This window comes from Ictalurus furcatus, chromosome 6 (genome assembly GCF_023375685.1).
Source record: "Ictalurus furcatus strain D&B chromosome 6, Billie_1.0, whole genome shotgun sequence".
Classification (NCBI taxonomy): Eukaryota; Metazoa; Chordata; class Actinopteri; order Siluriformes; family Ictaluridae; genus Ictalurus; species Ictalurus furcatus.
Window position 1 is genome coordinate 24,860,330 of NC_071260.1, and position 13,086 is coordinate 24,873,415.

The 13,086-nt window shown below is 39.8% G+C and overlaps 1 protein-coding gene across 2 annotated transcripts in view; it reads right to left on the reverse strand.

The window, feature by feature from the left end:
• The window catches only part of tmem198a (transmembrane protein 198a), a 34,950-nt gene that overhangs the window by 927 nt on the left and 20,937 nt on the right, over positions 1 to 13,086 (reverse strand). The window contains exons 2-4 of one of the 2 annotated variants that reach the window (XM_053627259.1): positions 9,543 to 9,820; positions 6,155 to 6,730; positions 998 to 1,260 (exon numbers count right to left, since the gene is read on the reverse strand). In XM_053627259.1, the coding sequence (XP_053483234.1) occupies positions 998 to 1,260; positions 6,155 to 6,730; positions 9,543 to 9,711 (1,008 nt within the window). In that variant the 5' untranslated portion in view covers positions 9,712 to 9,820. Of the gene's footprint in view, positions 1 to 997; positions 1,261 to 6,154; positions 6,731 to 9,542; positions 10,740 to 13,086 lie in introns of those variants that run through there. The other variant, XM_053627258.1, reaches the window with a different exon arrangement.

A 13,086-nucleotide genomic window follows, 5' to 3' on the forward strand; every position in this document is an offset into this window, starting at 1 on the left:
AATTCTGAAAGAAATGCAAATAAAAACTTTATTCTCTCCATTTAAACAAGTTGTTTCACATTAACTGGTCTCATACAGAAAACACATTACTCACATTAACATTAACACATGAACTAAATTCTGAAGATTAAAGTAAGATTTCTTATCTTATTGAATGTTATTAATTCATATTAACATTGACTGAATTCTAAAACACCTCCTGTTAGTCTCACATTCATTCACCACAAACAAAAGCATTTCTACTTCATCACTGAACATCAAACAGGTAACATATAAACTTTTTTTATATATTAACATTAACTGAATATCAAATATACTACTCTACAAATATATTTTTCTGTGCAATATATACATTTTTTTTCAATTCATCTTCAACTTAAATCTTTCAACAGTGTACTGGCGCTTTAATTCAGAGCGAGGGCGAGCGGGCAGCAGGGTGCGGGGATTGATTCGATGCTGAAACTTCTGCGTCGTAAAATTTACTTCCGGTGTAAAATTTTAGCGGTGCCGAGATTACAGACATTACAAACTGCAGTTTTGTCTTCATTCCACACAAGAGACATCTTTACATAGCACGAAATCGATGTGTTTTCCCGAACCTCTTTTGATTGACAGGATATAATCGGCCCTGATCATGTTTTTAAACTATCAGTCGATAGCCGGAAAAATAGTCTTTATTGGTGCATCTCTAACTGCAACACATTAAGACATTTTTATAAAGATATGATAATGTATCGCAATGAGAAAATGAAATTAAATGAGTTAGAAACTACAACGCCAATGATTCTCTGAAAATTAAAATCATGATGTCAATTTATCACAATATCATAATCATATCCTCATATTGCCCAGCCCTAAGTTAAGCAAAGGTGTCTAATTTATGATGAGGGAAGTGACTGAGATAATTATGCAGTGGATGGAAGGACATATGGCTATAAAAGGACAAGGATGAATGGGATAAAAAGGGATAAAACAGAATGAGCATATGAGTGTTTACCGGCGAGAGTACGTCTCCATCATAGCGGCGTGTGGGGTTGGGTTTCCTGCGGTATGTGGGTTCTTGATGCTGGGTTTTTGCAGGGGGGTTCGTGGCGTGATGGTTAGACTGGGGAGGATGGTGGTACTTCTGCTTCTGCTGCTGCTGCTGTTGCCGCTGAGGTTTCTGTTGTTGTTTCTTCTTCTTTTTCCTGCTCTCCCTTCTCTCCTCTTTCTGACGAATCTTCATCAGCTGCAGCCGCCTCTGCTGATGACTGATGAACACTTTATGGATAAGAGGGAGGAAAAAGAGGGAGATAGAGAGAGAGAGAGAAAGTGATAGAGGAAGATTTAAAGCGAGTAAGAGGAAAGTAATTTGTTCTTACAGAAAAAGAGGACTGTTTGGAAATACAGAGTGCTAGCGAGAGTGAAATACAGAGTGGAGAGAAAGAGAGAGAGAGAGAGAGAGAGAGGGAGAGAGAGAGAGAGAGAGAGAAAGAATGGTGACAAAGAACAGGACAGGCAAACTGACAGAGAAACAGCTTGCTCATTTTCCAGACCAGTTCATATCGCCCATCACACATGCACACACACACAAGACGTTTTCTTATTCATTCATTTCAGTTTTGCTGAAGAGCAAAGACACTCAGCTGCAGTACGAGTCGGATATCTCTCCCACTGATCCGCCACCGCAATGCCAAACAAACCACAGAGTGTTTTGACACTTTCTGCCTCTCCACACGCCTAAATCAGTGTTCACATTCTGTTCCTCGTCACTAATAGAGGCGGCGGGATTATTTTTGTCCTTTCACTCACTCTGTTGTGCCTCGACAGATACGGGCCCCATCTGTCAGAGAATTCACATAATGAGCTCCGTCTTTTCAACATGCATGTGCGCACACACACCCACACAGAACCCCTCCTACCCCATGCTCATATTCTCCCCCTTCTTGATCAATGTCCCTCTTTCCTCCCCCTATACGCAGGGGCCCCAGCTTATCACTATGGCAACGTCCCCAGCACCACTGAAGCGTCCTCCCCTAACACACACACACTATAATTCCGACGTTGTGTGTCAGTGCGTTATTTTAACATGCCTGCTTCCTCACAAAGAGGTGCTGCAGACACCATACTTAATACTCGGCATAAGATAGAGACCTATTTTTTTTTATCCCCCACAGCACATTAAGCTCTTGTTGTTCTGCTCATCGTTTGTACTGATCATCCTACAATCCTAGATCACACAATCCTCATACTACACAAAAGCCTCACACTGTACAGCATGCTTCAATCACAATACTCCCACCACTAACACTCTTTGTTGCTGTAGTGATTTTCTTGGGAACCTCTCAGAATCACTGCCAACGCGCATACTGATGGAAAATATATGGGTTTTTATACAGTAGATTTTACAGTACAGGTCAAATAGAAAATAAAATAAAACTGTCAAGTCAACACCTTGGCTGTCAATAATCCTGTGTCTGACAACTGCAATCATGTATTACACAAATCTTTCTCTGCACTATATGCATACGATATTATATTACATATACAATCTCGTTTGTTGTGCGGTTATGTAGTCGTGCATGCGGTGCCTCTGTTTTGTCTTGCATGTTGTGCTGTGGTCCTGAGGGCATACTACAGTGTATACATGCAGCCTATACTAGGGATGTCAGAACAAATTTCAGTGTTCACTTGATTTTAGCTGCCACACCCACCCACCCACATTTTATATATATATATATATATATATATATATATATATATATATATATATATATATATATATATATATATATATATATATATATATATATACACACACACACACACACACACACACACACACACACACACACATACACACACACACCTCTGAAACTTTTTGTCCAAATAATCTTTTACACAAAATTTTTTCTTAAACAACTTTGTAAATAAATGCAAAAAAATTATCATGGTATGTGTCCTACAATGAATACTACCAGCCGGTGCAAAAGAAAAGCATTTGCCCTATCGAGTTCAAATCCCGATGATACCACAGCCATCTGTGGCCAGGAGTCCAAGAGAGCAAAACTGACCATTCTCTCTGGGTGGGACGTGTGGTATTGTCTCTCTTCCCCATCAATCACACTGTCACTAGCCAGTCATAGTTGTCTTTGAGCTCATGCATGCAGAAGGGGGAGGACAGCCCTTTCCTCTGAGTAAATGATACCGCCCTGTAACGCAACATGAGCAGCAGTTCGCTGTGGTTGGCTGGCTTCACGTGTCTTGGAGAAAGCATGTTAGCCTTCACCCTCCCTGGTAGCTGCCACATGATAGGGGAGAGCTGATTGGTGGGTCGGAATTGGTTAAGGCCAAATAAGGGAGAAAACTGGGGAAACTGGAGAAGACATTTTCACAGAGAATGCCAGGTTGAAGATGACAGATTTTTACATAGGGCTGCACAATGAATCGAATATCGATCTCGATTATGATTTTGACTGCCCACGATTACATAAACATGATCGACTGCGATATTGACGTTTAAAGTTCGGAGAAAACTCCGCTGCATATCAAATCAAGCGCTTCCTAAACTTACAGCCAGTCACCATAGAGTGGTGCAGGGATGATGACATTTTGTAATGCCAAAACCCGGAAACGAGTTAGCATTTTAGTGCTCGAGCTGCCAGCTTCGCTTCATGCTCCAGCACTTGCACGAGGGAAATCATGACACTAGATAGTTGCTAAATGGGACTACAGACGTTGTCAGGGACATTAACGTCATCACGCCGAACAGAAAAAAACTTTTCAGATAAACTGGTTCAGGTTTGCTGCGCAGAATTTCCAAAAAAACATGGATGAAGATTCATCCAGAGTAAATCCGTATTATGCAAAATGTTTTAAATCAAATTTGGAAAGTTTGTCGGAAGCTTGGTGATGGTGACGTTGAAGTCGAGTGACCATGGTGTAGTTCCTTTATAGCATACGGTTAGCTTTTTATTTCAGGCGATTGTATTTAGGTTTCAAACTTCATAAAAGTTGTGTTCATTTGTGAAAATGATCTTGATGGATAAAACGTGTTAGTGTTGTAAACTTTTGTTGATCACAGAGCTTATTTTTTGCAATAATCCAAAAGCCTATGGGGAAAATCCTACTGTGTTTTTGTGGAGGGAACCAGTGTGATGCTAACTTGCGGGTTCCAGTACAAAATGACATGCACCACTCTAATGGGTGATTTGGCTGTGTCTCTCCTCCTGGAGACACTGTTATTGTCTTTTCTGCATAGGCCTGAATTGTTTTCATTTGGTTGCATATTGTTATATTTGGTTGCATATTTTCATTTGGTTGATGGTATTTTTATTTTTACTAATCCTATATTTTGGGTACAATTTTATTTATATTTTGCTTCTACGAGACGATGCACTTTAAGGACCAGTCTAATTTGATGCAAAGATTTGATGCAAAGCACAACATAGAGGTGAAAGCAGTGGTCTGTTTATTTAAATGTGAAAGTGCAATAAAAATATGTTGTCCCTAAAATCAATAAATAATCATGATAAACAATCGTGATCTCAATATTGATCAAAATAATCGTGATTATCATTTTGGCCATAATCGTGCAGCCCTATTTTTACATTCACTCTTAGACATGTCCAATCTTGATCAATATTAGCAAATGTGTGCAAATAAGTGATGAATTAGGTCTCCTCCTTCCTTGGTTTGTTCAATATGAAGACATGCTAATGTTTATTATGTCTGCCATGATAAAAACTTAGAAACTCCTGAATATTCAAATATACACAATCCTAAATTAAAGTACATTTATATTTGAATTTCAAGTTTTTCAGAATTCAGCCCTAATGTATATAGATGGTTGAGAGTAAAAGGTGACTTGACAGAACTCCGGCTTAGTTGGAAAAGGACAATGATTTGGCAGTCATGCAAATCCTCAGGCAACACATGCAGCTCAACAGTGGCTCTGGCTAAGCCAGTACACAGGATGCAGCAGAACAAGTTTTCTCTCCACAGGACTAGCATCACAGGGAATAATTAAGTAGGACAGTCAGAAATAGAGCATCATTATAGTCCTCTGCTCTTCATTGAACCACATTGGTCAGTAATGGAATGTAGTGCATATTATGTAACATTTATAAACCCTGAGGAAGCAACATCAATGAAATCGCAATCCTTTATCATTGCTATTACTTCTACATGCAAGAAATGGGTCGCATGATTCCCTGATTGTGGTTTCCCTTGTATCTCTAAAAAAATGTATTTAAGAAAATCAAAACACAAAAAACCCCCCATACATTTAACCATTCAAAAATGCGTTAACCCTCAGGCATCTCAGGTAAAAGGTTTCAGAGTGAGGTGTCTCACTATTTTTAACATAAAAATCAAATACACAAAATGCAGTCCTAGAGTCCATGATAATAGCATCAGGCCATTAAGAACATGCTAACGATTTACTTAAATAAATTCTTGAGCAACAATGTTGAATTTTCAAAATGATCGTGTCCATTAATATCACAATGCCAGTGAAAATAAAGAAATAGGAATAGGATCATTTATTTTTCTTCTTCCCATGATCTTCAGGAAATTCACATGATGCAACTTTCTGTTGTTCTAGTATTCTAGATATTTCAAAGGGGGGGAATGTGTTCAGGTTGTGTGACACGACTAAAACGTACATGACTGAAATGTTTTCATAACCTGTAATGGATGGCTCATGGAAAAGGATGTTTCAGGCATGAGATTTTAAATATTCAAACATTAATGCAAAAATAATATTTGATTTTTGAAGTATTTTCGAAGATTATAAGACTATTTTAAAGTGTAGTTATAGTGGGGTGGGACAGATAAAGTAAAAGTGCTGTAAATAGGTTTAAAGTTATTTATCTGCATCATGCACATAGGATGTGGTGAAGCACACATTACTTGTTTTAGATGTCTTATCTTTATTTACATACACATTCGTAAATATCATCAGTGGGACACAAATGGCACCACAATCATGGAATCAGCCTACATTTCTTCACAACTTTGAGTTCTATTATTGCCAGAGGAAAGAGGCATTTTTTAAAATTTTCCATTCATCCCCTTATTCAGTAACCCTCCTAACAAATGTGAAATTTTGATTTCGGCAATAGATAAGAAACTGAAGCTCCATGAGAGCAGGCCGATAGGTGCTGAACCCTACCTTCGGTGTGCGAATATCCATCTGCAGTCACCTTCCACTGAATGAGGACCCCCAGCAGGGCGAGCACAGGCCACACGCCCATCACCACCCACGTGTACCAGCATACGGGCTGAGCCGGAGCCACCTTCACCCTTTCATAGATGTAACGCGTGAGCGCAAACAGCTCCACGAAATAATCCACAGTGACTGTGACGATGGCTGAACCAAACACAGCCGTGGAGAGGGTGGTGAAGCAGCGCTGCCACTGCAGCGTGAGCACGGCGAATAGCATGCCAGAACCGAGCAGCACACCCAGGGGCAGCCACACCGTGTGCGGGTGGTAGAATTCCTCCAGCACCACCAGGGAGGCCAGAGCCACCAGCAAGCCTAGCAGCAGGCCCACCATGAAGAGCCCCACGCTGCGCACCAGCATGGTGACTAGGCCGCACAGCGTGCCGATTCCCAGCCCGATGCCCACACTGGCCTCCACGCTCAGCTGTGTGTCCATTACTCGTTCCTTGTAGCACAGCATGAAGATGATGATGGAGCCAAACATCAGGCCAGTGAGGAACATTACAGCCTTAAAACAGCGGTAGCCTGAGAGAGGAGAGGAGGATTTCTTTATGAACACATACAAAAGCAAAGATCACACACACACACATACATACAAATGTACATACATACATACATACATACACACACACACACACACACACGCACACACACACACATATATATATACACACACAGTATCTCACAAAAGTGAGTACACCCCTCACATTTTTGTAAATATTTGATTATATCTTTTAATGTGACAACACTGAAGAAATGACACTTTGCTACAATGTAAAGTAGTGAGTGTACAGCTTGTATAACAGTGTAAATTTGCTGTCCACTCAAAATAACTCAACACACAGCCATTAATGTCTAAACCGCTGGCAACAAAAGTGAGTACACTCCTAAGTGAAAATGTCCAAATTGGGCCCAAAGTGTCAATATTTTTCTTGGCCACCATTATTTTCCAGCACTACCTTAACCCTCTTGGGCATGGAGTTCACCAGAGCTTCACAGATTGCCACTGGAGTCCTCTTCCACTCCTCCATGACGACATCACGTAGCTGGTGGATGTTAGAGACCTTGTGCTCTTCCACCGTCAGCACCTTCACTCCTGCAGCCCCAGACCATGACACTCCCACCACCATGCTTGACTGTAGGCAAGACACACTTGTCTTTGTACTCCTCACCTGGTTGCCGCCACACATGCTTGACACCATCTGAACCAAATAAGTTTATCTTGGTCTCATCAGACCACGAGACATGGTTCTGGTAATCCATGTCCTTAGTCTGCTTGTCTTCAGCAAACTTTTTGCGGGCTTTCTTGTGCATCATCTTTAGAAGAGGCTTCCTTCTGGGACGACAGCCATGCAGACCAATTTGATGCAGTGTGTGGCGCATGGTCTGAGCACTGACAGGCTGACCCCCCACTCCTTCAATCTCTGCAGCAATGCTGGAAGCACTCATACGTCCATTTCCCAAACAGAACCTCTGGATATGACGCTGAGCACGTGCACTCAACTTCTTTGGTCGACCATGGCGAGGCCTGTTCTGAGTGGAACCTGTCCTGTTAAACTGCTGTATGGTCTTGGCCACCGTGCTGCAGCTCAGTGTCAGGGTCTTGCAATCTTCTTATAGCCTAGGCCATCTTTATGTAGAGCAACAATTCTTTTTTTCAGATCCTCAGAGAGTTCTTTGCCATGAGGTGCCATGTTGAACTTCCAGTGACCAGTATGAGGGAGTGTGAGAGCGATGACACCAAATTTAACACACCTGCTCCCCATTCACACCTGAGACCTTGTAACACTAATAAGTCACATTACACTAGTGAGGGAAAATGGCTAATTGGGCCCAATTTGGACATTTTCACTTAGGGGTGTACTCTCTTTTGTTGCCAGCGGTTTAGACATTAATGGCTGTGTGTTGAGTTATTTTGAGGTGACAGCAAATTTACACTGTTACAGAAGCTGTACACTCACTACTTTACATTGTAGCAAAGTGTCATTTCTTCAGTGTTGTCACATGAAAAGATATAATCAAATATTTACAAAAATGTGAGGGGTGTACTCACTTTTGTGAGATACTAATATTATATATATATATATATATATATATATATATATATATATATATATATATATATATATATATATATATATATATAAAAAGACACTGATACAATTTCATCCAGTTAAGATTTTCAAATCTTACTTTAAAATGGTATTTGCTGTAAAACTACTGCACAAATAGCACCATGGGCTTGTGGAAAATGCATTTCTGACAGGATCCAGGAAATATGCTGCTTCCACACAACTTCTAATCAACCACATAATAATAAAAACAAGTATGCCTTTACACAAAGCCACAGCTGCTCACCGGCTCAGTGCATGTGAAACAATTTTAATTACCTCAGGTTTAATTACCTATTCTTCTGCACTGCACAATAGCTACAGGTTTATATGCCTCAAGAAAATAAATAAAATTTAAAAAACACCTGCTGAACTGGTAAATTTGTTCTTTGATTTATTTTGCTACAGTTAATTTAAATAAATGAAGCATGTAACATAATTCAAGTTTAAAGAAGAATAATTTATTTGATTTAAATGGATGTGAGGATTGAAATTGCATTGTCATAATAAATATATAGTTATCAAAAAAAAAAACATGTTAATATTTAAACCATCCTACTGTCTTTTTCAAGTCATCCAATGTTAAAAAAAAGAAAGGAAAAAAAAAGAAATAGAAAAAAAATGGGAGAAAGAAAATGATAGAAAATAGTTATGGAGTTTACTAAGGAGGTTAACAGTATCAGTTTATCAATGCTGTTCAAGGAGGTTATCAGCATCAATACAATAAATAGTGCAGGACAGGGGGTTAGGTTGGGAACCTGTGGTTTAGAGAAACACAAAGTGTGTGTGCTCATGAAGAAGCTAAGCGTTTAAGCTGCTATTTGTCACAAAGTCTCCTCTTCTAACCTCTGCTAGTTCTTCACTGACCCTTTCTCAGTGGGAATGAAGGATGATGAAGGCAAATTTCACAGTCCAGTGAAAGTGATAAAGCTTATGTAATGGACAGGAACAATCACTGGGCATCAGCGTTATCAAATTCAGAGGATTATTAAGTGAACTGAGTTTTTGAAGTGAACAGCTTTGTGCAGTGTAGCGAAACATCAACACCCGTTAGGCTCAAACTGCTCAGAGTGACGTGTGTGTGTTTCCTACCACACACACACACACTAAAATCATCTTATCTTTCACAGTCGACTGAAGATAAATGGATTAATACAACTTTGTGGTTTTCAGCATAAGTAAAAGAACACAACCATCTTGTCCACTCAACATGCCAAGCCACATACCAAAGAAGCAATAGATGATGCCGAAGAGGCAGCACATGGAGCAGACAACAGAAGGGACAACTTCATAGCGCCGCTCGATCTCCTCGTCACAACTAAAAAGACTGTCTCTGCTCCCAACCTGAGACAGTGGGGCGAGCTTAGAGGCCAGCAGCTGTGCCATGGAGGTCATGATGATCACGTGGGGGACCTTATGGCAGGCAGAGATGGAGTGGGACGGAACAGTGGGGTCAGGTGGGTCAGAAAAAGTCAAGAGGAATTTCCCATTCAAGGAGATTCACCTGGAAAAAAAAAAGAGAGGGGAGTCATGGTGGTCATATGACAATGCCATTTTAAAAATAACAGCAACACATAGTCCAAGCTTTACTAAATATATGGTCAAACTTGATTAGATAATCTAATGTTTACTTAAAACAAAAAAAAAAGGTTCTCTAAAAAAAAAAGGAAAAAAAAAAGTTGCTCTAAAAGGTTTTAGAGCAACATATGCTTCCATCCAGATTCCCACCCCATCTTTACTTCTGAGAGACTCTGCCTATCTCAGATACTCTTTTTATACCAATCATGTTACTGACCTGTTGCCAATTAACCTAATTAGTTGAAAGATGTTCCCCCAGCTGTTTCTTTTTACTTTTACAGCCTTCTGTTGCCCAGTCCCAACTTTTTTGAGACGTGTTGCAACCATCAAATTCAAAATTACCTTTTTTTTTTTTCTTAAAATGGTACCTTTCCTCTGTTTAAACATTCGATATGTTATATTTTCTATGTTCTATTGTGAATAACATATGGGTTTATGAGATTTGCAAATCATTGCATTCTATTTTTATTTACATTTTACACAGTGTCCCACCGTTTTTTGGAATTGAGGTTGTAAAAATATAGCTTTCTTAGAGGACGAAAGACCTTACATAATGTGATATGAAAGTTATAATCTGTTTCTAGATCTACACCCTTTTCCAGAGATGCCTAATATAAAAGTTTTCCCACCATCTCACAACAAAATATGCTTCCAAATTGACATGGCACATCTCACGCCATTAGATGCACCTTTTCATGATTAAAATCACATTCAAGAGCTGCTGAAACTCCTAGACAAGCCCAAACCACACAGAGTTTATTACCAGCAAACAGTGAGTATGCCTACTGCATTAGATTACTGCTTGTTGTTAATTGCAGAACTCATCCAAAGTGTATTCCTGCCTCATGGCCAGCATTCCTGGGATCCACTGCAGCCCTGCTCAGGATAAAACAGCTACTAAAGATGTTGAATGAATGAATAGGGTGTGTAGAGAATGACCTAGTGGTGATGTGCTGGGTTAGAAAGCTTCTGTTCGACAGCTGTATGTGACTGCTTTTGGATCGGAGCTGTAAGACGTTGACAAAAATAGCATTGCTATTATACAGTACTGCTACACACTGCAACAGCAACACGCCGTGCAAGTTAATAAAGCAAACTGTCCAAGACCTTATGTGTAAGGTTTTAAAAAATTAACCTGCGCTCATTTATTTATTTTTTTTCGATCACATCAAAGAAACCTTATCTGGCAGTTCTCAGAGTTTGGACTGTTCACATCTCACAATAAAAACAAGGCTTGTTAGAGTGCAGTGCACATCTACATACCACAGGATACTGCTACACGAATATAGCGATAACAGAAATAATATATTGTGCAGCCCTGCTTTGCGTTCCTGAAATTTTAGGAAGTACATTTTATCGAAAACTCTTCTAATTAAAGTGATTACTCAACTAGAAAATACTTGATAAATGACTCCTTCCCAAACAGAACTAAGAGCTGAAGAATAAACATTCACAGCCCAGTGTGGCTTTACTGCTTTTTCATAACTACAGGAAGAAAAACACAAGTGAACAATTCTGCATGATGCACTGTGTAAACCGAGAAACAACATTTTGCAGCACTTATTGAAGATGGCCTAAACCGTAGAGCATTCTCTATGCAAGCTTTTTTCTATAAAGATTTAAGATCTAGTCACGTCAACACATGGAATAACATCCTTTCACTGAGACAGTGAGCTCAGACAGCCTTGAGTGTGTTTGTGTTTCAGGGGATGTATTTAGTAGCGGTGTCATATTGATCAATTGTAGCATGCGCATCAGTGTGTAACTCTGCTGCGGAGTGTGTGTGTGTGTGAGCACTAGAGGAGGATAGGGGCTGCACATTCACAACAGGGACACAAACATACACACAAACACATTGTTGTGTGAGAAATATACTACAGCTAAAAGGACAGTTATGTTTAGTCTAATGGATGCTGTTTCTCTTAACTATGAGACAGCACTGTTGCAGTGCAACTTGAAATACCCTGAAAGTGAGAGACACAAGAGGAAATAAAGATGCTAGGATTAGGCTCCTTCAGATATCCTTCTTTGATCCGGATCGGGAAGTGCTTAACAGCATGATTCACGCACAAAAAAACAAAACAAAAACATAAACATCAAACGTCCTGCACATCCAAGAAAATCATACAGGTGATAGAAGTACAAGAAGCACCCTAAGGAACATCGGCCCTTTTAAGAATTCTATCTTTGTGGCTCCATCAGTGAACTGGCTGTGAACTGAAGCTGCTTTAGTCGTGTGTGTTTTTCAAATGAGAAAACTGCCACCTCATTTCCTGTGCGATAAGAAAAGAGAATAAAATAAAAAATTAAAAAAAACTCTGAGCACTAGATTTACCTAGTTTTGTGTCAGGTTAATTTAGAACAATTATACTTATGAGTCACTATCCTGCATCATTTTAGATACTTAAGAGCAAAGCTAAACCGTACAAAGACAGTAGAGGTCACTGGGGTAGCCTGAAAGCATCAAAGAAACCAAAAGTTGCAGCATAACCTTAACAATGTCTCACTTCCTGTCTGTTGTCATAACAACCGCAGCATTATGGGATGCCTTCGGTTCTATTGCACTTAGCAAATGAGAGAAAGGCCCGCCACCATGGCAACAGGTCTAGAACCAATCAGTGCCTTAGCTCACCTTACATTTCTCTTTTCTTTTCTTTTTTGTGATCAATGCTCACCCCTCCCATCCTCTCCAACACATGAGGCATGTGAACAAGGGAGATAATGGTGTAATGTCGTTGCCACGCTGCTTTGAAATATGCTTATAACACGCAAAACAAAAATCCATTTGAACAATGTTAAAATGCAATTAAAAGCTGAAAAGATTTAAAGACAGGATTGTTTCCTATACCAAACTCTCACAGACGTTACTATTGAGAGCTGAAACCAATAAACAAGACCTCCACCGCAATGTAACGATGAAACCTAATCACCTCACTTGGGGTTTTTTTTTTTTTCCAGTGATCCATTCCAGCTCTTTTGCTCCTCAGCAGGCCACAATAGAGAGAAGAACAGTCTCATCTGCAGCATGATTACATGTCAGTCATGATGAAGCACAACACACCCTAGTGAGCATGAAACATCACATACATTTCTTTACACAGGGCACTGAGAAGCACAGAGAGAGGGTTTCAGCAGTCTGTGCATTATATTGAAGGGTATATCCAAAGCCAGATAAATTCAGAGTGAATGAGT